The following is a 27297-nucleotide window of genomic DNA, read 5'->3' as shown; positions in this document are numbered from 1 at the left end:
TGCTGTGTTCGCCTGCCGCGCAAAATGTAAAATATTTTACAATTTTGTCGTATCGCCATCGTAAGATCGAAATATCGTAAGTCGAACCATCGTAGCTCGGGGACTATCTGTATTAAGAATAGCAATGCCAGCGGTGTTTTGCCCAGGAAAACATCACGGAGGTTTCAAGGTTATTCTTCAGGTCTTGCATTGGAATCTAAATAGGGTGTCCGGGTTCAGTGTGCATTGCAGCATGACCTCTTGCCTCACCGCTGCACCCAATAATAATAACATCAGCAATGCCCATTACTTTTCAAGAAATCCTCACTTAATCAAAAGACTCGTTTTAAACAAGGACTTGTGTTTTTAGATGTTTGGTGCCATCTCCATTAATTATTGTTTGGCTTCGTGCGAGATGAAAGTGGAGTGTCCCTCGGATGTTTGATTCGTTACGAGGGTGGTCACGTGAAAAATCTTTGCGTATTTTGGAGTGTGCGTTTTGATTGGACACGTTTCAGGACTGTCCGTGAACTAATTATGAATCGTGCATTGCTCATTTCTTCCTGCACTTAAAAGTATAACTCGTGCTGACAATTATGATTGATAATGATTGGAGATGGTGATGTGATCGCTAATAATGGTAATGGTGACAATAACAGTGGTGAGATGTTCACTACCTCGTTTGGTATACTGGAGGGTCATGGGTTCGATCCCGACCCTGACGCCTGTATATTTGGAGTTTGCAAGTTCTCTCTCCCCGTGGTCGCGTGGATTCGTTGCCAGGTACTCTGGTTTCTCCCTCCACATTTAAAATTAACCACATGCGTTTTCAAAATATTTGGCTGCTGTACATTTCCACATGATGATAAGTCACTTGGTTGAGCTATCATTTGTGATGGCCAGGTCTCTTCTGAAAAAGAGCTCTTTCGCTCAGTGGGGCCTGACCTGGTAAAATATAAATAGTTATTGATTAATAATGATTGTTTACCATGCTTTATTTTGATGATCTTTTTTTTTTCCCCCCCAGCATGTGGTGCTGCCCCCGAGCCTGCAGGAGAGCCAGCTGGAGTTCGGGGTGCTGGGGGCGGCCGACACGGTGCGAGCCACCGTGCTCATCCTCAACAGCAACCCCATAGAGGTGAGCTTCACCCCACCTGCTGAGCCTCACCCCACCTGCTGAGCCTCACCCCATCTGCTGAGCCTCACCCCACCTGCTGAGCCTCACCCCACCTGCTGATGCTCACCCCACCTGCTGAGCTTCACCCCACCTGCTGAGCCTCACCCCACCTGCTGAGTTTCACCCCACCTGCTGAGCCTCACCCCACCTGCTGCGCCTCACCCCACCTGCTGAGCCTCACCCCACCTGCTCACCTACTCGGCCAGGGGGTGTGCGCGCCCGCGTCCTCTCCCTCAGTGTGTTTTCATTCAACGGCTCATCTTGCCACTTGATTGGATTAACATGGCAATTTTAACCAACTTTTATCATAGCTTTCCCTGGGTTCCACCGATAATCGTTTATATGTGTTTATATTTAGTTTTTTTACGTCTGGTTTTATTCTATTCTGATTGGGTTTTTACTGGTGTCAGTATTTCGTATTTTTACATTAAGTATATATTGTTTTACCTCGAAAGTATAGCGTTTTGAGATTTAGATTTTGAAAGGCCCTTTGTATAACTAAGTTTATTATCCTTACACAAATCTGTCGGTGATAAAAAAAAAATCCATCATAACGGCATAATAGTGCAGGCTTGAAAAGCGTACGTTTAAAAGCACACGAAAACATGTGTACAAATCGCGCAGCCTCTGAGCGTTGTGAAAAAAATCAGCATTTCCCGAAAATGTGCATTGTGGTCCTCTTGTCATAGATCACCATCACAATCAATGTGATGCATTGGTAGACAACTGAAGATATTTGGCCTCCTCTTCCACTCTTGCAAAGTCTGCCTCTGGAAACCATATGCGTATAGCTTGGCAAATGTCAATAGCTTTGTCATGTTTGTCATACGATGGTTAAACTGATGAAACGTGTATTTATTGAAAGCAATGCCACCATAATTTATTTCAATTGCCTTTCTACTGAGTCATAGGCTTATTTTATATTGAGGCAACTTTGGTGACCTCTGTGCATAGTTCAATGAGGCCATCCCTGGGCTGACTCACTTGTATAAATATAATCACCGGGGACAGGGTGTTTCAACACCAGCCAGCGATGAGGACAAAGGTGATCGGGTGTGGTGTGTGCCCCACCTCCAGGTTGTTTGTAGTCAATGCCATGGTACACAAGAGTCAACATCGTCATAGGTTGCTGTAGCTTTTTGAAGGGTGACGGTGCGTGCAGCCTTGCAATTTCTTGCTTACGCCATTGCTGGCGGAATGACCTCCGCTAGAAATTTGGCCTACTCTGCCACACTGAAATCGTGGACGAGGTGGGAGTAGCCACGCTTTACCCCCACCATACCTGACCTACAGATGGACTAACTGTAGTGTACTCATTGATACTGCTGGGTGGACAGAGGCAGGGGAAATTAAGAAAGTTGCCCATTTTCTCAACTGCCATGCCGGGAGATCGAACCAGCAACCTCTGGATTGCGAGCCCAGAGTGCTAACCATCACACCATGGTGGCATTCCCATTTTTTGAGTGCAAATAATAGTTATAATAAAATACTTTACAGCACTGTCACACTGTGTTGGTCACGGGGGTCATTTGACAACCCTTAACCACACTGGTCTGTGCGGGTTTGTGAAGTTGGTGGTGGGTGTGTGCCGAAGGCGGGTTCAGATATCGATCGCCACTGATGTTAGCCGTGGCTGAGAATCAAATTCGCAGTGCCGAGTGCTTGCCGTTGTGCCACTGCGTTCGTGGTTGTAGTATGTGGAAATCTTGTGTGCATAAACTGGATATTATCTTATCAAACTGTCATTCACTCTCACTGCTGTCTGCCCAAGTGGCCAGTTTTCACCTTCACAATGTCTGTATTAGCAACGTTCATAGCATTAGATTTTTTGCTTGTATTAAAGCAACCCAAACCCTCTCTATGAAGGAATACATCACCGGAAATATAAGTCATTGTTTTTCTCTAAATATACACAAGCGCGCATAGATACACACATCTAAAAATTACATGGTTTTGCCGGTATAGCGGAAGACAGTAATTTATCAGTGTGCTCTGAGTTGGCCACGATTGCGTGTCACCATCGTCAGCCTTGATCTATCCACTGCTGGATGAGGGCCTCTGCAGGCTGTCATTGTCCCTCACCAGCAAAACAAAAGTCACGTGGATGACTCGGTTCGTGAAGTTCACCTCAACGGCAACCGTGGCAGTAGCGATAGACGAGTGGCAACTAGGCGACCGATCGCTGGTGAGAAAGTGGCCCGAGGAAATCGTCGTAGGTGCTGCTCACTAACAGCACTTGCCCCCCCTACACTCTGTTCAGGCGAAACGGGGGGCATCTTTGCCTTTGGCGTGAATCTTCCGATCGCCCTGTGGCTGCTGCCCGACGTTGAATTCCTTCAATGGCAGTGAGGGGTTAGGAACCCGGTGCCATTTGTTAATAAACTTCTCTGACAGTGAATGGCGGCTGCTAATAGAGCCCTGCGATTGTGATTGGCCCTCGTTAAGCCACATCACGTCAAGTGGTTGTAAGTGTACCAAATTTCCATGGTCTCTCCATAACAGCACTTTCCCCAGCAGTCAAACTAAACCAACATAGGCATTTGGTATATTACAGGATGTCTTTTTGCCTCTTCCGAAATAAGGGGAAATGACCGCGTGCGTTCAAATAATAACTGCATTGAAGTTTCGTAAGATTTTACTCTTTTGCAAAACGTATTTTGTTCATCTTCACGGCCGCTGTTGGTGTAACTTGCCCGTAAATATTAATATCTATTTTGTATTATTTACAATAATAAGTACATAAATGTTCCTGTGCTTTGGCAATCCATTACGGTATGAAGGCACACCCCACCCCACTTCGTTTTGTACCCAGTGACCTGGGTTCATTGCCTCACCATGGCTAACGTCATTGGCCAGTGATATCCGAACCGTTCCTGCCCTCCACCATGCGTCAAATTGACCAACCCGCACTGACCGGCGGTGATGAAGTATGGTGAAAGAACTCCCGAACACGACGTGGGGGAAGCCCCCTTCACCTAGCAGTGGATTAACGAAGGGCAGTAAATTTTTACTCTTATCATTAAGAGCCGTCTGAGACAAGTCTCACGCAAGCGAGAAGTGGAGAAAATATATTAATGGTGTGTTCGTGTTAGTACACAACCTTCGACAAATTCCAAACCAGAGCGCTCATTGATGTCAGTTGATACATGCGCCTACAGCTGTCTGCCACACCTAAGACGCATTTAATGTCATGTGTTTGTTCAAAAGGCTTTGTCCTTGATACACCATCATGTTGTTAACATCCGCAGTAAAAAAAACATTCTGGCAATCATCGTTGATTCACAAGGAATGATACCACACCGTTAATATAGCCGAAGTAATTAAATGACCAGTTGCAATTTCAGGGCAGTGCCATGAATTATTGTGTGTGCGCAGTGGGGAAGTGGTATTGTAGTGGTTAAGACACTGCACTACAAATCCGGTCACCCGAGTTCGATTCCTGCCCATCGCTAACATCAGCTGCGAATGTTTGAACTGGGTTTTGAGCCTTCCCTGGGTCAAATCGGCCTTAAAAATTCCTACTTGGTGCAGTGTACACACATTGGCATTGAGAAGACAAAGGCAGCCAGACTTGTTGCTGGTTACACCACCCGCTCGTGCACCGTACCGGCCTTCAGAATCAAAAGTGTATTACCTCGAGTAAATATAACCCATTGGAGCTGTACAGCTCTTTTTCATAGGTGCTTGCTAACAGCACACTCTCGTGGGACTTCACGGGGGATCTTTGTCTTTGTGTTCAGCTGGAGCTGAAGGGCTGGCAGGTGATCGGGGAGGGCCTGACTGCCGAGCTGCTCGGGGTGGAGCGTGGCAACCGCACCACAGCGCAGGCCGCACCAGACCTCGAGAACCGGCAACCCGAGCCACACCAGAGACCGGTATGGCTGACTCCCCCTTCCCTGCCCTCCCCCTGCACTGCTTCCCCCCTACTCCCCCGACCCTCCTCTTCCTAGACCAGGCCAAGTTTGGTTTTGCGAAAGTGAAGCGTGATTGTCACGATCGTTGTTGTGATTGTTGCTGTCATTTCAGTTTTCCGCTGTCGCCATCGTGGTCCGTCATCGTTATCACCATTACCATCATATCATAATTTATCGTTATCGACCGTCACCACCGTTTTGCATTGTCATCATTGACATCTTCAAAAATTTTCATGAGTAATCGTCATCCGTCATCGATGTCAACACTATCACCTTCATTAGTAATCGCCAAGTAAATTACACTGGTACATTACTTCTCAGCCAGACTACCACACGTACCTATCCAGGAATAAATAAAAGGATTGACTGTGTTACCACCTATCTCACTTGTTTTAAACCTGCCCCCCACGAGGCATCGGACCATGCCACTCCTCGGCAGAGTGCCCCGGGTTCGTCCGCACCTCCGATTAGTACGGTTGGCTACGTACGGTGTGAAAGAAGTTCAACTTACATACAATCATCGAACGGTAGTGAGCCGGCCGTCGTGGCTGTGTGTCTGGCGATCTCCATGGCTGAACGTCCACGCGCCTTGCAGGTCACGCTGCCGCCGGGCCACTACGCGGCGCTGAGGGTGACGCTGAGCGGCGCGGGTCGGGAGGGAACGGTGGAGGGAGCGCTGCAGGTCTCCACCGCGTACGAGGTAAGCGTAAAAAAAGTGTCACGTTGACATTGGACAAATAGTTCACTACTTTAGCCCACCGGTGTGTTGAAGAGTGGATCCACAACATTTACAATTTGAGTACGACGTTTTTGCTGGAAATTACATCCAGCATCTTCGGGCGATTTGCCAGAATTCTGTTGTGGATCCACTCGTTAACACACCGGTGGGCTAAAGTAGTGAACTATTTGTCTTTTGTCAACGTGACACATTTTTTACTGATTGGCCTTGTCGGATGGTAGAGGTGTTGCGACACATTTATAAATAACGCGATCTAACCCAAAAACCTTTATTATGAATAATACTGGTCACGAAAGCCACCTACGTGTTAAACTGAGGCGAGCGTCTCCACCGCGTACGAAGCGAGCGTCACGACCGGTCACCGGCACGCCCGTTTTCGCGATCCCATAAGACGCAGCGAGTGTATACTCTTGAAGGGATTTAAATGCTGGCAACCCAATTCGTCATCATTATCAGCCGTGATTAATCTGCAGCTGGATGAAGGGCTCCCCAAGCTGTCGCCGTCTGTGACGGTCCAGCGACGTAAAATTCCACGTAGTAGCTGCACACGAGATCATTCCATTGCGCCCTCTCTCCGCGGCGGACGGACTCTGGGACGTTTTCGTAATGTTGGCTGCCATTCAATTCTTTTAGCGACGCTTCCTTCTCAAGCCAGTTTAGTTATGTTAACAGCTGATGTGATTTCGATTTAAAGCTTTCGTGACTGCAAGGATTCATCTTCTTTGGTTCTTTCGGTAAAGTCACGTAGAATGAGAATAAAATAATAAAATAAGACAATAAAATTCTCACGACGTTTCGGCCACAACACAAGTAGCCCTCTTCAGGTGAAGTAACAAAACTGTCGGGACGACAGAGCTCCATTGTCGGGACGACAGAGCTCCATTGTCGGGACCACAGAGCTCCATTGGAGCTCTGTGGTCCCAACAGTTTTGTTACTTCACCTGAAGAGGGCTACTTGTGTTGTGGCCGAAACGTCGTGAGAATTTTATTGTCTTATTTTATTATTTTATTCTCAGTCTACGTGACTTTACCGAAAGAACCAAAGAAGCTGATGTGATCTCTTAAATCTGCATTTTCTCCCTCATCAATATTTTCTTCTGTCTCTCAATGTAATTTCAAGTGTCTTTTCATCTTTCTCTGTCCAACCTTTCAGCATTTCTTCCATGACAGTGAAAACCAGTTATAGTGATGCTTTTCCATTTGGCTTAGATGTATCTTTCTTCCTAAACCAGCAAGAATCCCAAACATGAGCATATGAGAAATTCCTTATCACGGTCAATTGTATATATGTACGTTGAATTTATTTCGCACCGTACGTAGCCAACCGCGATAATCGGAGGTGCGGGGGAAGGACAACAAACTAAACACAAAAAGCAGTTTTTAAGAAGTTAGTTTTAAATCTAGATTTAAAAGAAGCCATTCATCATTTTCACGGGGGATGTGGAATTTCTGCCAGTGGCTTCGGGCTGTGAACATAGAACGAGCAGCGCTACCCACCGATTTTGGTGGGAAACCGCTGACATTTGGGCGAGTCTGTACCAAACGGAGGGATGATGAGCCAAGTTGACCCCTCAACCTAGGATATGAGCTACGCTTACATGTCGAGTACTGTGACCAGGCCAGCTGGATCGATCGTGATGGGTGGTGTTAATGGTAATGGCAGAGTGTTACAGCTCGGTTGGCCAGGTTGCTCAGAGTTTGGAACTATGAGTTTGCCATCACTGACGTTATGGGTTCGAATCCAGGCAGCGGCCTGCGAACGAACTGCATTCCTCAAGTTAATGGTCACCGATGTGTGCACAAAAAAACACATTATATTTGGTTAAAAGCCAGTTCTGAGAATAAGAATATCGTTTTGATTGTCATGAAAACCATTATCCTCCAGCAGGATGGAGGGGAAATCGCTGCCCCTTAGTATGTGGGCCAGTGGTTACTTGGAGGGATCTCAGAAGCAGTTTGTGATGTTCGTTTCAGTGGGCCATTTTTTCTTAACACGAAGGGTTTGCATTGTTCTGCAGCAGTTCTCAGTGGATTTATTTTTCTCTAATGACGTGATGCCAAACGGCACACACAGGGTTATATTTGTCGAGGAATAAGTATGTTTTAAATGTTCATCTGCCCGGATCTTGCTGCGTTGTCTCGCTTGCAGATTTTGACGATCCCCGTCATGGCAGTCATTGCTGTGGGCTCGCTCAGCAGCCTCCCCTCCCACGTGCATCTGCAAGCCTCATTCCCGGTGAGGAATGCGTAAATAAGGCGGAACAAATAATGAAGCAATCAACTAATTGGTTAATTTGCATGTCATTCAGCTTTCACGCAATAACACTTTAGGATTAAATAGAGTGACTCATCCCAAGGTGAAATGTTCTGCCCTTGCACTGTAACGCAGCGACGGTGAGTATTTAAAATCGCAAGATATAAATATCATTGTGTGCTTTGGTGGAGTGTCGAGCGTAATGCGTGGATACATTTCAGAGAGCAAGTCATCTTGGATGAATATTGAACAGACAGGAAGTTCATATCTCCTCGTAAAAATGTATTTGTCATTTACCCGCTCATGGGTTTTCTGGACCCTGCACCAATGTTATCCAGGCAGCTTCTGGACCGGTTTCAACCTTCAATTGAATTGTCACCTCGAATCGTAGCAACTCGTCGAATTGCAATGGGTTTAAAGAGTGACACGCCAATCCTCTGACACCAGCTCCTGCTCCATACAACGGGGGTCCAAAAGCCGTTACGGCTCTATAAACCCCCCCAGCTGTACTTACACCGCCCCCCTAGGAGTACGACTACACCCCCCTAGCTGTACTACTACACCCCTCTAGCTGTACTACTACACCCCTAGCTGTACTACTACACCCCTCTAGCTGTACTACTACACCCCTAGCTGTATTACTACACCCCTCTAGCTGTGCTACTACACCCCCCTAGCTGTACTACTACACCCCTCTAGCTGTACTACTACACCCCTAGCTGTACTACTACACCCCTCTAGCTGTACTACTACACCCCTAGCTGTATTACTACACCCCTCTAGCTGTGCTACTACACCCCTCTAGCTGTGCTACTACACCCCTCTAGCTGTACTACTACACCCCTCTAGCTGTACTACTACACCCCCCTAGCTGTACTGCTACCCCCCTAGCTGTACTACTACACCCCTCTAGCTGTACTACTACACCCCTCTAGCTGTACTACTACACCCCCCTAGCTGTGCTACTACACCCCTCTAGCTGTACTACTACACCCCTAGCTGTACTACTACACCCCTCTAGCTGTACTACTACACCCCTAGCTGTACTACTACACCCCTCTAGCTGTGCTACTACACCCCTCTAGCTGTACTACTACCCCCCCCTAGCTGTACTACTACACCCCCATAGCTGTACTACTACACCCCTCTAGCTGTACTACTACACCCCTCTAGCTGTACTACTACACCCCCCTAGCTGTACTGCTACCCCCCTAGCTGTACTACTACACCCCTCTAGCTGTACTATTACACCCCTCTAGCTGTACTACTACACCCCTCTAGCTGTACTACTACACCCCCTAGCTGTACTACTACACCCCCCTAGCTGTACTACTACACCCCTCTAGCTGTACTACTACACCCCCCTAGCTGTACTGCTACCCCCCTAGCTGTACTACTACACCCCTCTAGCTGTACTACTACACCCTCCTAGTTGTACTACTACACCCCTCTAGCTGTACTACTACACCCCTCTAGCTGTACTACTACACCCCCCTAGCTGTGCTACTACACCCCTCTAGCTGTACTACTACACCCCTCTAGCTGTACTACTACACCTCTAGCTGTACTACTACACCCCTAGCTGTACTACTACACCCCTCTAGCTGTACTACTACACCCCTAGCTGTACTACTACACCCCTCTAGCTGTGCTACTACACCCCTCTAGCTGTACTACTACCCCCCCCTAGCTGTACTACTACACCCCCCTAGCTGTACTACTACACCCCTCTAGTTGTACTACTACACCGCTAGCTGTACTACTACACCCCTAGCTGTACTACTACACTCCCCTAGCTGTACTACTACACCCCAGCTGTACTACTACACCCCCCCTAGCTGTACTACTACACCCCTAGCTGTACTACTACACCCCCTAGCTGTACTACTACACCCCCCCTAGCTGTACTACTACACCCCTAGCTGTACTACTACACCCCTAGCTGTACTACTACACCCCTAGCTGTACTACTACACCCCTCTAGCTGTACTACTACACCCCTAGCTGTACTACTACACCCTCCTAGCTGTACTACTACACCTCTAGCTGTACTACTACACCCCTCTAGCTGTACTACTACACCCCTCTAGCTGTACTACTACACCCCTAGCTGTACTACTACACCCCTAGCTGTACTACTACACCCCTAGCTGTACTACTACACCCCTCTAGCTGTACTACTACACCCCCTAGCTGTACTACTACACCCCTAGCTGTACTACTACACCCCTAGCTGTACTACTACACCCCTAGCTGTACTACTACACCCCCCTAGCTGTACTACTACACCCCCCTAGCTGTACTACTACACCTCCCTAGCTGTACTACTACACCTCTCTAGCTGTACTACTACACCCCTCTAGCTGTACTACTACACCACTACCTGTACTACTACACCCTCCTAGCTGTACTACTACACCTCTAGCTGTACTACTACACCCCTCTAGCTGTACTACTACACCCCTCTAGCTGTACTACTACACCCTCCTAGCTGTACTACTACACCCCTCTAGCTGTACTACTACACTCCCCTAGCTGTACTACTACACCCCTAGCTGTACTATTACACCCCTCTAGCTGTACTACTACACCCCTCTAGTTGTACTACTACACCCCTAGCTGTACTACTACACCCCTCTAGCTGTACTACTACACCCTCCTAGCTGTACTACTACACCCCTAGCTGTACTACTACACCCCTCTAGCTGTACTACTACACCCTCCTAGCTGTACTACTACACCCCTAGCTGTACTACTACACCCCTCTAGCTGTACTACTACACCCCTCTAGCTGTACTACTACACCCCTCTAGCTGTACTACTACACCCCTAGCTGTACTACTACACCCCCCTAGCTGTACTACTACACCCCTCTAGCTGTACTACTACACCCCCCTAGCTGTACTACTACACCCCTCTAGCTGTACTACTACACCTCTAGCTGTACTACTACACCCCCCTAGCTGTACTACTACACCCTCCTAGCTGTACTACTACACCCCTAGCTGTACTACTACACCCCTCTAGCTGTACTACTACACCCTCCTAGCTGTACTACTACACCCCCCTAGCTGTACTACTACACCCCCCTAGCTGTACTACTACACCCTCCTAGCTGTACTACTACACCCCCCTAGCTGTACTACTACACCCTCCTAGCTGTACTACTACACCCCTAGCTGTACTACTACACCCCCCTAGCTGTACTACTACACCCCTCTAGCTGTACTACTACACCCCTCTAGCTGTACTACTACACCCCCTAGCTGTACTACTACCCCCCCCTAGCTGTACTACTACACCCCTCTAGCTGTACTGCTACACCCCTCTAGCTGTACTACTACACCCCTCTAGCTGTACTACTACACCCCTCTAGCTGTACTACTACACCCCTAGCTGTACTACTACACCCCCCTAGCTGTACTACTACACCCCTAGCTGTACTACTACACCCCCCCTCTAGCTGTACTACTACACCCCTCTAGCTGTACTACTACACCCCCCCTTAGCTGTACTACAGTTCTCCCTGGCTGTACTCCAATCCTCCCCGGTTGTACGATCCAATTTGGCTGCACAAGCGCTTTTCTAAAGGCTCGCACGCACACGTGTGTGCATGCGCATTTCCGTGCGTTTCCGTACGCGCAGGGCAAGGTGGTGCAGCAGTCCGTGTGGGTGGCGAGCTCGTTCTCGCGTGCCGTCCGCGTGGAGGCCGTGCGCCCCCTCGGCACCGACTCCCGTTTCTACTTCCGCCGCGCCGAGGACGGCCCGGAGGAGCTCGAGCCGGGGCAGAAGACCAAGGTGACCCCCTCCTCCTCATCCCCCGCTCGCTGCCCCCGGCCCCCACCCCCGATCCCCCTCGTCCCCAATGCGATTTAATGAAATAAATCAATTCTGCGGGGGGGGGGGGGGGGGGCCGCCAGGGTGTTTGGCGTGGCCGCTTTTTATTGTTTGCGTTGCTCTTGGAAACGGCTGGGCAGAGCCTGCAGATGCCAATCGCACGTTTGTAAGTGGACGGCGGCGCATTCTCGGGACAAGTGGCAACACGCTCGGCTGAGGTGTTTTGAGTCACCTCGAGTTCCCTTTGCTCTTGCAAAGGGAAACCCCTGGCCCTTTCGTTTACGTTGGAGCAGCGACGCTCTGGTCTTACGTTGCGGTGATGGTTTTAGGTACACGTGTGCAAGATAAGAGCACTTTATCTTGCATGTATTTCTTCTTATTTGCTCTTCCTTGCAGGTGCACCTGCATGAGAGTGGGAGGCACTGTATGGATTTAGTTTATTTTCGACTGAGAATGTTGAGCAGGTAACTTGAAGTGACTTTGATGACAATGGCAGGGCAGGTCGGTGGGTGGGGGTAGTAGGTGCTGCCCTCTCAGAGAGAGCTTTGTGATATCCTCTTATCGTGGGCCTTTTACTCTAACACGGAGATTTTGTCCGCTCTGAAAAGATCCAAAGAGATTTGTCGTTTGATGACAAATGGGAGTAAAATAAAATCCATAAATAAACGGTAGCAATAGGGATACAATTGGGGATATAAATTATTTTAAAGATAATTATGCGATTAAAAAAATTAGTAGCTCGCACTTTTGCTCCACCGCGTATTCACTGCTGTCGCTCAGCTTTTTGAAGTTATCGTGCTTCTCACTGTATTTAGAGCGGCGAGCGATGTCTCTACCGAGCTGCTTCAGTAGAGCGGTCGTGTCAAGGGAGTTCAGCCCTCGTGGAGGGAGAGAGAGGAGTCGACCCATGCCACCGCCGTCACTGCCCATGTGCTGTTAATCTGGCCAGGGAAGACACCAATGCAGCGCACAGAATCTGCTACGCATTATGGCAAATGTTTGAAATGGAAACGATGCAGTCCCGTTATGCAACTTATTCTGCCTGCAGGCCACGTTCGCTGCCGTTTCCTTCCCTGTGGAAACTTGGTGGTGGTGTAGCAATGTGAACCTTTCTGAAAAATTCCGGTACACATGCTGGGTGTGCTCAGAAGTGGTGGAATGGCGAACCGCCGTATACCAACGCGTTTCCACCACTTGTTATACCTAAGCATCTTAACGATTCGCCGAATAAAATTTATCTCAAAATACATATGCACGTTAAATGCATTTTTAGGCCCGACGAACAACATAGAATGAGCAGGTTGGACAGTACAGAGAGTGACAGACAAGGTAGCATCGATGAGATGAAAGAGTACAAAAAGTTAGTAGGCACAGCACTATCGATGATTGTAGCAGCAGGCATACAGTGCAAGCAGGACACAATATAGATGACACAAGCAGTACAGGGAAACAAATCGAGAAAGGATTCTAGAATCGAATTTCCACCCCCCGAATCATCACAATGCAACGACATAGAAATGGAGTGAATGTTTACACGCCCAGCTTTGAGATAATTTTGCTTTGAGCTACGGCTTGAACAAAACCTCGTTTGGATTTCTCAACCATAAAGTCCTCTCCACTGCATCACACTTTCGCCCCGTTATCGTGAGTGTACAGTAGAATATCGTGTGTCCGATTCGCATAGGGCTTAAGTTATTGGCGGATATGTCAACAGGTCACATTTGTGAATATCCACAGAAATTGACACTGTGTACAAACAGGTTACTGTACAAAATGAAAGCACAAACTGTTTTAAGCGTGGGACTGTGCTTTGCTGTACTTGAGAAGGAAGCGAATGCACGCGAGTTTAAGAGCACATGGCTGTCTGTAAAAAGGTCGGGGATGTGGACATCTTCACAAGATGACAGTTGCACCTTGCACACGGCTGCAATGTGCGTCAGCGGTTAATGGATTAAGATGGATATGTGCCGGCCATATATATATAGACATGTGACGTTGTACTGCATCCCAAACAAATGCCGTCATGAATTTTACGCAACTTTTAAGTGGGTTTTATAATATGCACGTTACTTTGCTTTGTTTCAGATCGGGAATATTTATTTTAATGCAAGCGCAGCTTGTGATACGGACTGTTACGTTGGAGGTAAGCGAACGCTCGCTGGGTCGGGCTGTCACGTGGCCTGGCATCGCGATGGCCATGGCCGCGATGGGCACCAGAAAGGGGGATTGTATTGGGGCGGTCATGGGGAATTGTTCTTTGGAGAACTTACACACGGAAGCCCGCGCATAAACTAGTCTTCCAAAGGATGCTTTTGGAAGAAGAAAGCCCCCAAAACATCTCTTGTGACTAACTTTGCACAGGCAGGTGTCAACACTGGGTGTTGTTTTGTGTCGTGCCCAAAAGATACAAAAAATATCTTGTTATCATGCTCTTCCTTACGAGGAACTGCACAGGAAGCGTCAGTCACAGCTATCGTTGCCCCGCGGAAGCAAGAAAACAAAAATTACACGAGAATGACGCTTGGATTGAGATCGTTTTTACGCAGACGGAGATTGGCCTTGGTTTTTTTTTACGCTTCCGTAAATCCCATTGTTTTCATATTCAGAGGAGCCTCTTTTACACGAAAAAAATATATTTCATCAAGGAGATTTGCGGTGCAGACGTAAGGTGTTGTGTTAATAAAAATACATTTAAGCTAGTAACGTGCCACAGAGTATTTTACCCACTCGATGAGAGAGAATAAATTTCGATTTAAAGCTTTCGTGACTGCAATGATTCATCTTCTTTGGTTCTTTCGGTAAAGTCACGTAGAATGAGAATAAAATATTAAATTGATAAAATAAAATAACACAATAATATTCTCACGACGTTTCGGCCACAACACAAGCGGCCTTCATCAGGTGAAGGGACGAGACTGTCTGGTGGGACAGCGCTGGAGTGAAAGAGCCACGTTCAGATCACGGCCTTTAAGCTGTGTGAGAGGAACAAAGCGCCTTGACAAAGGAGTTAGCTAATTCCTTTGTCAAGGCGCTTTCACTCCAGCGCTGTCCTCCAGACAGTCTCGTCCCTTCACCTGATGAAGGCCGCTTGTGTTGTGGCCGAAACGTCGTGAGAATATTATTGTGTTATTTTATTTTATCAATTTATTATTTTATTCTCATTCTACGTGACTTTACCGAAAGAACCAAAGAAGAGAGAGAATAACTCAGAGGCGCAAGGAAGCATAGTCAAGCTCCAAAGTAGCCTTTGGTCCCAGTGTGCGTAAATATTTTGTTGTTCTTAAACTTTGATCGCTTTAAAGATAACGGTCTGCGACGCTGCCTCTTACTTTAAGGAGTAAGCCACTGTAAATGACAATGGCATTGCTCTATATGGCTGCAAAGGTGTTTGTGGATTGATCTTTGACTTTCATACCTTGCACCCAAGTATCTTGCTTGATGAGGCTCAAATATTCAAAACTTGCTTGCGTGCTTAAATAAATTGTCCTGGCAAACATCGGTGCTTAAAGGCCCATTGGTTGATGCACCTAAATGTTATTTTATGGTGGCAAAGCACACATTTTTCCGTGCTTATGTTGATATCACAGCATAGAAATATCCCCTTATTCATCTATTGTTTAATGGCGGAGTCACAGAACAAACAAATCAGCATACGTGCACACACACGTTTACAGCCTTTTTGTTAATCCACTGCTGGATGATGGTCTCCTGACATCTTGTGGGTCGTTAGGATTGCTCGACCATACTTCACAATGGTCAGTGCAGGTTGGTAAATTTAAGGAGCATAAATGAGAAAGTACAGTAAAAAAAATTGATTTTACGGCGCTACCCTCTGCTGCCTACCATGTATCTGCGCAGCAGCCTATAACACCTGTGCCACGGTTGTCGCCTGTCCAAGCACTCTCCATGCTCAACCCTGCTTAGCTGGGTTCTCATGAAATCCGGCGCATTCTGGGCGATTTGATCACAGGCAAAGGATAAGCAGCGAGTAAACAACAGTTGTCGTTTTTAACGCGAGGTGCCTTGGGCGTTTGCTCGTTTCAGCGGGCGTGCGGTGGCAGGACAACCTGAAGAAGGAGCCGGCAGACACTGACTCTAAGCTCTTCCGCGAGCTTCAACGCCGCTGGGCGTCCATGCGTGAGCGAGGGCTGCACAGGTGAGCGCGATTGCTCTGAGAGCGATACTGCGAAACCAGGGCTTTGTCTGAAACCAGGGCGGTATTACCAGGCCTGTGTTATTGACCAGCCTGTCTCCTTGACCAGGTCTGCCTCTGACCAGGCCTGCGTCCTTGACCAGGCCTTTGTCTGAAACCAGGCCTGGGTCTGAAACCAGGCATCTGTCAGAAACCAGGGCTGTGTCTGAATTATTGGTTTTATGACCACATTGATTTCTCACTGTACTCAGGCATGTGGAAAAGTGCCCCCCCCCCCACTTGTGTACAGATAAAAAAGGTCACTTGAAGGAATTTCTTAAGAGCTTCTGTGAAGTATATTTCCACAAGCTGTTCTCAAATACATGGGGTTATGTACTGCAAGATGTTTGTAATGGATGGTTCTTTTCATGAAAATGATGCAAAAGCACAAACGCAATATACAATTGTGAAAAAGGATTCGAAAACATGTATTCGTAGGATACAGGTGTAGTGAGTCCAACTTAGTCGAAGACGTTGTCTTGGGAGCAACACGATTTATTACATCAACTCAACACACGTAACCTACACTGGTGTTGAACGCCCATCTAACCACGCTACGGCAGAACTAGACTCGGTCCCGCTATCCTGGTCTGGACCACGAGCTGGGTCCTGGACCGCGTGGTTAGAGGCTTCTTTAACCCGACGTGGAACTTCTTCACCAACAACCCGAAGAAACCCCGAGCCCCTCACGGGGGCCCCCGTTATATCGGCCCGGGCTGGGGCTGGCTCCGCCCCTCGCCCCGCCCAGCTTCTAGATCTCTCGAGCCCTTTCCCGAAGGCTCCCGAGAGCTCCTTTATACCACGTGACCGCCCAGCGACCCCCATCCATCGGTGGCCCCCCTCCAATATCATCCGGTCACGTGACGGCAGGTCAACCGGCGTATCGTGCCCCAACGTAACCCTGGCTGGCTGACGCTCTCTCTCGCTCCCTCACCGGGAGACCGCACCGCGCACTGTACGTGGTGCCTCCGCGCTAACCAGCGCTCACCCAAGCCCCACTAGGGCTGGTACTACGCCCTGTAACTGGGCTGCACATGACAACACATTTTCCGCCGTGGCCTCGCAAGCCCGGCACCACGCAGTGACATTCACAGTCGCTACACAGGCATCGAATTGCACGTGTAATTAATGAGTTACATTGAATGCAAATAATTAGCAAATGCCCTCTTTAGGCAAACAAAATGATAAAACAGAGCAAACAAGTCAATAGACAAATGAGGGAGCGCAAACGAAACCAAAAGTTATCGATCCAAAAGTTGAATTGCATTCAGAATGTGTGAAGATTCTTTGAATCGCACAGCAGGAGGGGCGAATCCTAACCATTTACAAGTATACTCAACTCCATAATGCCGTGAGCGAAAGTAGTCTAGTCGCTGTTTTAACAGGCAGCGGCCCTGTTGATAAGGCTCAGAAAGTTAAAACCGGCACAGGAGTTTGCTTAATAATCGGTGCTGGAGCAAAAAATATCTTATTACGGGTTCATAGGGGTAACGTTTTTTTATTTTAATTCTTATGTTTTGGCCTGTGACTTAGTCTGTATGTCAGTTGCCAGTTAGTCCCTTTTTAAGTTGGAACTGTTAGACCTCTCAGTGCTGCACGTATGATATGTCTGTCATGTTTTATTCATTTTTATGTTTTACACGTTGCCTATCATTGCTAGAAAACGTACGGCTCGCCATGGCTTTTAGGGAACAGGAAGTGTGGCTGGTTTAGATTTGGGTTGAACATTTTAACAGGGGAATAGTTTGACATTCAGCGGGGAAACTCAATTAGTCACGGCCAAACTTAATTATGATCGTTCGTCATTGTTAAAAACCATGTGTTTATTATTGCATTTATTTTCAATTTACTGGGAGTTCTGAACGGTTAAAGGACCTTTTGTACAGTTGCTCCACAATTTTACTACTTCTAATCTCAGTACGTCCTTGTCAACATTTGCCACAACATAAAAAGTTAATTAGTGATTAAATAATATCTGCGGCGTATTTATTTCGATCAAAACATTATTGTTGTGGCTTTCCAACTGCTAAAGTTACGTTGCACCGTTTATAGACGCATTCGTGCACTGCTGACAAAAACCATAAAAGGTTGCGTCATCCAAAAAAATAACTCTGTAAGCCCTGATGGCTCGCTAAGGCCAATGTTCAAAACCAAAGTGTCCATCGTTGTAATGCTCATGTTTACACTCTTCACGAAACAGGACCTGTTTAACGTCTTAACCGGCTGTATGCAGCTGAACGCATAAATCCATATAATGTATTGATGTACAGCCTATCAACTGCTGCTGCTGCATGAAGGCCTCCTCGTGCTCTGTTAGTTTTGGGGGTTGTTTGACCATACTTCACAATGCTGGTCAGCAGAGGTTGGTGAAGGGGTGGTCCGGGACTGATTCAGATATGACTGATGTTAGCTGTACCAACGCTCCACCCGAAAACTCAGTGTAGTGATGCACAATGAAAAATAAAAGTAATTCACGTGCGTTTATGCACTTGGAAACAGTGGCATAGCGTTCCGTGCACTGCACTACACTCCGAGAGACCTGGGTTTGATTCCTAGCCCTGAACCATTGGCATTTGGGTAATGGAGCATGTTCATTTTCTTTTGTCTCTCGCGAGGGAAAGGAATGCGAGGTACGAAGACGAGGTGGTTTAACAGTGCCTTGTGTTTGCGATTGTATCTGTGTTTACCCATGCGCGTTTCTGTGGTGTGTATGGGTAATGGTGGCACGGTGTGCAAGCGAATCGCGCTATGAACCAGTCATCTCGGTCGGTTAACCCAAAACGCCCGGGCCTGTCCCATGACGTCCTGTGGGCGTGTCTTCGACAAGCGCACCGCGCGCCACCGGCACAAAGTGGCACGGTGACTTCGCGCGCCACGTAGCGACGACCGGAGGTTGTCGCTGCCGCTGTCGTCCATTGTTGTGTGCCTACGTTGCTGATGCCCGCGTGAACGCGTTCCCGCGTGCGCTCGCGTTCAGGCTGGAGGCGGGCTTCGAGGTGGACACCGACCTGTACAAGCAGGTGCCGGTGAGGGTGGTGGCACAGCTCACGTGGCCCTCGCTCGTCAACACGTCTGGCAGGCCGCTCACCTTCCCGCTCACCAATCGCAACACCAGCTCCGTGAGTCGCAGCGCTGAAGCCGCCGCCGCCGTCACCGCCGCAGAGTCTCCGTCCCGGCAGCCCCCTTCCTCTCGTCACGCACCGTGTAGACTCTCTGTTAAAGGAAGATGATGCGACTGAAAGTAACGCCGACACATTTCTGGCAGGCTCAACCAGGACGTGTGGTCCGCTGGCAGTCCCTTCCTCCGTCAGCCCCTTCCTCCGTCAGCCCCACATACTTTTGCCAGATGTGCCCCATGTCACTTTAAACTATCCTTTTCTCATGAATTCTTTATGAAACACGTGATTGATGGTCTCATGGTATACAACTTAAGGAGTTATCTTCAAGATAATAGCAATTAGTCTTCTTTTAGGATGTGTCATCCTTTAGACGCAAAGCCGACAACTGCACAGGCAATCGGCCAAACGACTATTTATTTGTTTTAAAGGTTTCTGGTGGATGCAAGCTGTTTTTAATTGACATGTGAATGCATGCAAGAACCGGCCACGGGCTACACACACCCCCTTTCTTATCCCCAACACTCTCCTCCCTTGCCCAAACACCCCTCGCGCTGCTTCTCATCCCCATAAATGTCTCCTTTTACGTCGAAAAAGCGGTAGCTCCAAGGGGTTTGTGTGCCCTAAGCCATGAACCCATCCATAAGAGTTTGATTCCTGACCGCAACTCACATCGGTGGCAAGTGGTTTCTGAACCGGGCCATCTCACACCATGATGGTCACTTGGGGGTTGTTTAAACGTACTTCACCAGGTTCATATTGTAGTGCGCTAACCACTGCACCACTGCTCCACCCCCTGCTATGCAAACGTGACCTTCTCTGGTCACCTGATCCGGTACGTGAACTTCAGCACAGGGGATACAAATGGTGGCAAAACATGCCTGGGTCTGGCCACAACGCACACTCGCTTTTGTATTAGTCCGGCCATAATAAACGCTCACGTCCAGCACTTGCCCCGTCAGCTCGTACGGTTAAACGGCGCCTCTCTGTCCTTGTGTCGTGTGTGCACGCAGGTGGAGGAGCTGATTTTAGAGAATCTGGCCGACGTGCCGGTCGTGTGCCAGGTGTTCCCCGTGCGCTGGTACCCAAGTCCTGGCACGGCCGTACGGCTGCTGTCTGAGCGGTACACCCACCCCCTCCCCCACGCCCACACCCCACCACCGCCCCCCCCCACCCCACTCCCCGACAGTTCCGCGCAAGTGTCATGGCATACTGGGTTAGATCGCGTTTATTTATAAATGTGTCGTGACCCTCCACCACCCGACACGGCCAATCAGCAAAAAAAAAGTGTCACGTTGACAAAAGACAAATAATTCACTACTTTAGCCCACCGGTGTGTTGAAGAGTGAATCCACATTTACAGTTTGAGTACGACGTTTCGCTGGTAAATACATCCAGCATCATCGGGCAATTCGCCAGAATGGTAAAGCCCTCGCTTGCTCCCGGTTTTATATTGAGCAGCAGGGTGACGTCATCACTTAACTCATATCAGGTGCAGTGATTAGAGGCGGAGGGGGGGTATTGTAATTAGAAGACTTTATGTGATGTGTTATTTTAACTGCGTTTGGTATTACCTTTGAATCTCTGCACCTTTTGAGGAACGCCAGTGAAGATATCAATTTCATCCGCTTAATGCGGAGCTTCTCCAATTTTCTGGTTTTAAGAAAAGTATCCTCCCAATAGAGGTTAGTCAGTTTAACATGTAGGCTTTCGCGACCAATATTATTCATAAGTTGTCTCATTATTACTACTACCACGAGACCTGTGGATTTTGCTTCATTGCCCTCTGCTGGCCACAATGCATCACGATGCACAGCGCCAGTGATGCGTGTATCAAATTGCGCGTGTAAGAATCGGTAATTCACCGTGTATTCAAATGTTGTGCTAATTGTACACCAGTGTTACGGCTAATGGAGTGAACAAAACTGTACAAACCAGGCAAAGAAAGGGAAACAATGGAAATGAGATGGGATGAGGAGGTAGCAAGGTAAAGGTGCAACCCTGCTTTTTATTGCCCACGCCACTGCTATCGGAAAGGGCCTCCATTATACGGAGCTCTCGAGAGCCCCTCTAGAGGGTGTTATTTTGGCCTACTCTTCCACAAGAAGAGGTGTGAGAGTACCCACACTTTACCCCACCACACACGTCCTGCCGATCGTCGCCTAACTGTGGTGTAACCCAGCGGTACTGCTGGGTGGACAGAGGCGGCGGGTGGGGTGGATTTAAGAGACCTGCCAATTTTCTCAGCTGCTGCGCCGGGAGATTGATTCGGTGGCCGCTGGATTGCGAGCCGAGCAGCGTGCCAACCGTGACGCCACGGCACCTTCCCATAAACTGGGACGACGGTGAAGCTGAAACGAATCGTGATCCAGAATCTCGTGGGGGTGAATTGTTGCACGCCTCTAGGGTTTTGGTGACCTTTTCCTCTTGCCATCTGCTCACTAACGGAATTACTATTTTTTTCTCGGTCGCAGGCTAAACCTCGAAAAATACAACGTAAATGAAACCTCAGGAGTTTTCTCAGTGATTTCAGATATAACACAGGTGAGATGCTTTTAAACGTTAGCTTGAATTTTTTTTCCATTATTTTAAAGCTTAATTTTCATGCACTCCTGCTTGCCTGTATTGATGCGGATTGTGCATTGCCATTTGGCTCGGATGTGTGTGTGTGTGTGCGCGCATTTCCGCTGTGCGTGGGTTTGCCTGGTTGCGTGGTGTTTTCTTTACGGCTGTTCGGTCGTGTGCTTGCTGTTCTGGGTGTGTCCGTGCGTGGTTGCTCTGTCGCCGTATGATATTTTTGCTTGCTTGTGATGCCGTCGTTGTTTGCTTTATAATTAATATAATTGCGCGAATGTCATTGCCCGGTTGTTACCATGGTCGTGTGCCGCACTGTGTGGTTGATTGGCTCTTACGCTGATTGTGGGGCCGTGCCGTTATCTAGTTGGGAAACGCGTTCGTGCTGCTGATCGTTTTGGTTGTTATCATGCCTCTGTGGCTGTCCGGTTGTTAACCTGGTCGCGTGTGACCGTACGGTTGGTTGTGACGCGCGGGTATTCGGTGCGTTCGGTTGCTGCCCTGGCGTGCGTGCGACTGCATCGTCACCTAGGTTTGGTGACGCGAGTGTCGTCACTTTTGGTTGTGCGTGCCCGGTTAACGTGCCGCTGTGGTCGCCTAACTTCGCCGTGTGACCGTACGATTGCGCCGGTGCAGCCGGGGGCGTCCGGCGGTTCGCCCCTGGTGCGGGTGGAGCTGGGCCCCGGGGAGCGCCGCACGATCGGCGTTCGCTTCACGCCGACCAGCAACCGCACCGAGACCACGCTGATCCTCATCAGGTGAGCTGCGCCGGCACGGCCGATGCCTCGCAATGACTCGCGCTGTGCCCATGCCGCGTCGTGACGCGCCCTGCTAGGGACACTGTCACCGTGCCATACCGTGCCATACCGTGCCATACCGTGCCATACCGTGCCATACCGTGCCCTACGACACCTTGCTGTACCGTCCCAGTTTTACAATGCTACAAATTGCCGTACCCTGACAATTGTACAGCATAAAGTATCGGGGCACAGTATGGCCCAGGACATATGGCCCAGGCCATATGGCTCAGGCCATACCGTGTCCTGATACTTTGCGCTCTCCCATGCTGTACCAGACATTCTGCGTGATACCGCGCCGCATCATATCCTGCAACATCACCACGCAATACCCTGACAGTCTGTGCCATGCTGTCCCGTGCCAGAACCGCCTGATTCTAAGCTTGCACCGTGCTGTACCACACCATGCCGTGTCCTCGACATGCTGCGTCACGTGGCAGGAATAACCTGACGGTGTTGGACGGCGTCGTGGTGTCGGGTCGCGGCGTCAACGAGGCACTCCGTCTCGCCGGCCGCCCCCCAGGCCCCAACGCCTCCCTCCGATTCAAGGTCACCGAGGCGGTGCTCAGGGACTGCACTGACAGTGAGTGTTATCCTCCTCCGTTCTTTCATTCATTAATTCCTTCGTCCGTTCATTCCTTTGCCCATTGAATTAGTCTGTTCGTTCGTCTCTACGTACGTTTGTTGTGGTTATATTCTTTCCGTTCTCTTTGCGCGGAAAGTCAGAATGACAGCGCGTTTTGTAACGGCAGTGAATTATTAACACCTGTGAGCTGGTAAGCTGTCATTGATTAAAAGGAGAAATAACATTTAAATTCTCATGTGATCTGAGTGGGAGTGTAATCTGACTTGGCATTGGCATTCCAGAAATATGTCAGTTATTCAATAAAGTAAATAGTCTTTATTAATATTGGAACAATGTAGCATCACGTATATATATTTTTTTGTACACGAATCATTTAATTTATTACAATTTCAATCATAGTCATATATTCACTCAATAAATCTTTAGCACTTTTTTTCAGGAATTCTCAAAGGATGCGTGGCCAATTTATACATTTTTATTGGAAGCTTTTTTTTTGTATCGCATTTGTATTTCGTGCAGATAAAATATTAATTGCTGCTGCACTTTCCTCCATGTGAAACACTGAGATGTTACTTAGGGCTAGGTGACATAACGATTATCGCCCTTGAGATTGAATTAAATTTCACGATTCAGGGTTGCAATTACATTCAACAATGGAATTGCCAATGGAATTGCAAAGTCAAGAAGAGATTATGCCTCGTCTCATTTAGTCTCTCGTTGATTCCACCCCATAAGATGACGCTTTCACCTGATTCACGTATGCCGCAAATAATCGAGTCTTGCACCGGATTTCATGCTTTTATTGTGGGCATAAAAATGTTATTTAATTGGCAAATCATTGATTCTCCACTCGCCGACTCAGAACACACAGCACCTCCCATATTCTGGCTTGCTGACAGTGCCAACCGGTTCACGTGGTGGCATGACGTCTCCTGACTACGATGTAGGGGTCTGCATTACTTATCCGGGGGCCTAATTTCAGCCTGCCCTCTCCCACTTGTCGACCTAGAAAATATTTTTGACCTGGCACACCGCTCCCAGATTACCTCTCGCTATGGCGATGTTTTACGAGTCGCGTGTGACCGACTGCAGTCGAGCAGTGTCCCCCCGTTTGGCATTCGGTGAGTGCTCGAGTGAAGGCTGTAAGAGGCAAGGTGTTTAGTTGATGTGCCTCTGTGTCAGGGCTGTAGAGGGTTTCAATTGATTATTAGAAAGTCCTTTTGCCTTTTGGGTGCCGTCAACGAGCGCTGACTCGATCGCCCCCTCCCCCCCCCCCCCCTGCTTCCCCTTCGCTGCCTCCGCAGAGTCTCGGCCGAAGCAGCCGACGTTCACGCTGATGCGCACGTTCCGCGTGGAGAACGTGGGGCCGCTGCCGCTGCACGTGGCAGCGCCCGAGGTGAGCGGCCTCCGCTGCGAGGGCTACGGCTTCCGCGTCGTCGACTGCTCCGTCTTCGTACTGGAGCCCAACGCGACGCGTGACATCGTCATCGCGTGAGTCGTCGCGCCGCGCACCCCTGCCTGTCCTCGCGCCTCCGATTAGCGCACGGTTGGCCACGTACGGCGCTAAAGGTCAACGTACATGCATGCTACCAACCAGAGATTTCTCTCTCCTGTGACTTTGTCTGCTTCTCTGTAGCCTCTTGCAATGATAAAATACTCCTTCAGCGTACGGTTTTATCACGCTTGGTGTCTTGGATTCGAATCCTGTTTCTCACCAGTGCTGGCTCAGCACTCTGACCCCAAAGCCCTCTGACTCCAGAGCCCTCTGACCCCAGAGCCACCTAATGTTGAGCCTCCTCTAGGATGACTCAGCCTGAAATGGGTACCTAACGGAGTGTGTAAACACAGCAGCACTGGAGAGACAAACGCGGCCAGGCGTGCGCCCTGCTGCCCTTCACAGTTGCCCCAACGGCTTATTAAAGGCCAGGCTGACGATCGTTATCTTTTTAGCACTGTATGAGTATTAATGCGTGTGTCTGCTTGTGTTATATGTGCGGCCGGGCATTGTTCCGACCCCTCGCGTGCCGTGCCGCCCTTAATGGGTGCTCGCCAACAATCCCTCGCCCCAAAAGCAGTCCGTCAAAGGCCACGTGGGCGAATCGTTGTCTTTGCGCGTGCTCCCGGGGGATTCAGGTTCACGCCGGACTTCACGGCGTCACGCGTCATCCGGGAGCTGCGGCTGCGAACGGTGCGCGGCTCCGAGTTTACCTTCGTGCTCAACGCCTCGTTGCCTTACCACATGCTGGCCACGTGCGCCGAGGCCCTGCCACGGCCGAGCTGGGAGGCCTTCCTCTACGCCGCCGTCCTGGGCCTTGTCGTGTAAGGGCACGCGTGGGATGGCCCGTGAGGCCGTCTACGGCACCGTCGCGCGCAAATTTATATTCTCGACAGCCGGTGCCACCTATCGTCTTATCTTCACGCTGTCAGCGTCGGCCGTGATCAATTGCACTGTTGGATGAAGGCCTCTCTCTCTCTCTCCATCGCAGTCTCTCACGGTTCTGTGATGTGGTAGTCCATCTAAGCGGCTGCGAACGAGCTATCACAATAGAGAGAATAAGTTATTTACAATGTTTGCAAGTTATATGCAAATGTAAACTTTAGGATAATTGAACAAACCAGATGGAACAAAAAAAATACACACTATATATGGAAGACAATATAAACAGACCGTGCAAATGAGAAAACATCTCTTGAATTGAACGTTGACCCTGAATAATTAAACTTCATCAAATCACTAGGGTGTGAATTATCACTTGCCGAGTGGAAATTGTCACATGCCTATTTAAAAAAGGTTTTCTGGAATACTATTTCTTACATCTACAATTATGATGTGGAATATCAGCATGTGCATCATTAGGATAATAATTGTTACATTCACAATTCATGTAATCGTCATCATTTCACAATGAGCATGTAAATAATGTCAATGTTATAATTTTCATGTAAGTTATCGTGCACTCATCCCCAGTAAAGATGGACAAACAGACTAGACAGATGGAGAGAGTTGATGTCTAAATGCCTTCCACTTTAGTTGGACAGCTTTAAATATGAACATGATCAAATTTTGTTAAACAGCAAAGCGCATATTATTCATAATAAAGGTTTTTTGGGTTAGATCGCGTTATTTATAAATGTTGACTGTAGGAATTCATATTCTTTGGGTCTTTCGGTAAAGCCACGTAGATAGAAAAAATTATCAAAATAATAACCTTTTTTTTCACCTGAAGACGATTGCTTGTGTTGCAATCGAAACGTCATTTTTTCTATCTACGTGGCTTTACCGAAAGACCCAAATAATATTTATAAATGTGTTGCAACCCTCCACCACCCGACACGGCCAATCAGTAAAAAATGTCACGTTGACAAAAGACAAATAGTTCACTACTTTAGCCCATCGGTGTGTTGAAGAGTGAATCCACAACGTTTACAATTTTTTAGCACGACGTTTCGCTGGTAATTACATCCAACATCATCGGGCAATTTTCCAGAATGGTGAAGCCCTCCACCTGCTCCCGGTCTTAAATAGAGCAGCAGGGTGACATCATTTAACCCAATCAGGTGCAGAGATCCTACGACCGACCCAATCGTCTCGTCTGCGCGCGTCCGCGTGTGTCCACGCGTGTGCAGCGTGACGCTGCCGTGCGTGCTGGTCGTGGCCTTCATGGACGCCCAGGAGCAGTGGCGCCAGTTCCGTGAGCAGCAGCAGGCGGAGGCGGAGCAAAGCCTGTGCGAGGGCCTCACCGATCGACCGTTCGACCTCCGCAAGATCGGCGCCTCCCTCATGCAGGAGCACAGGTGCCTCCTCGCCGCCGCCGCTTGCGCCCGCTCGCAAAAAATTTGCTCTGGCCTTTACCCGTTGTTCCTGTTTAATTCGTTAATTGATTAATGTGGGGGTGGGGGGGTGGGGGTGACGGCGAGGCCGCGCAATGATCTGATCAAAATTTGTGCCGCCCGACGAAGCAGCCAAACAGATTGAACTGCGTTACATTCACGATCGACGAGCGACTGTTGTTGCAGCTATTTTAGTTTGTTTGACTTTGTCAGGTAGTGGAGGGCCTTCACAACACACGTTTTTTTTCCAGATGATTAGGTGGCCTAACCAAAAAAATATATTAGGAAGTGTACAGTATAT

The 27297-nt window shown here is 48.6% G+C and overlaps 1 protein-coding gene across 3 annotated transcripts in view; it reads left to right on the top strand.

Moving 5' to 3' along the window:
- The window catches only part of TMEM131 (transmembrane protein 131), a 114566-nt gene that overhangs the window by 74172 nt on the left and 13097 nt on the right, over positions 1–27297 (top strand). For all 3 annotated transcript variants that reach the window (XM_076067816.1, XM_076067815.1, XM_076067814.1), the window contains exons 16-30: positions 1007–1117; positions 4897–5031; positions 5666–5770; positions 7959–8045; positions 11709–11861; positions 13986–14043; positions 15945–16056; positions 19070–19211; positions 20222–20331; positions 21683–21752; positions 22419–22540; positions 23020–23162; positions 24470–24656; positions 25299–25484; positions 26793–26960. In XM_076067816.1, the coding sequence (XP_075923931.1) occupies positions 1007–1117; positions 4897–5031; positions 5666–5770; positions 7959–8045; positions 11709–11861; positions 13986–14043; positions 15945–16056; positions 19070–19211; positions 20222–20331; positions 21683–21752; positions 22419–22540; positions 23020–23162; positions 24470–24656; positions 25299–25484; positions 26793–26960 (1889 nt within the window). The remainder of the gene's footprint in view (positions 1–1006; positions 1118–4896; positions 5032–5665; positions 5771–7958; positions 8046–11708; positions 11862–13985; positions 14044–15944; positions 16057–19069; positions 19212–20221; positions 20332–21682; positions 21753–22418; positions 22541–23019; positions 23163–24469; positions 24657–25298; positions 25485–26792; positions 26961–27297) is intronic.

Source organism: Petromyzon marinus, chromosome 18 (assembly GCF_048934315.1).
Source record: "Petromyzon marinus isolate PM22_M1 ecotype Great Lakes invasive population chromosome 18, UKy_Petmar_22M1.pri1.0, whole genome shotgun sequence".
In the NCBI taxonomy this organism is placed as follows: Eukaryota; Metazoa; Chordata; class Hyperoartia; order Petromyzontiformes; family Petromyzontidae; genus Petromyzon; species Petromyzon marinus.
This window is presented reverse-complemented; position numbering and strand designations above follow the sequence as displayed.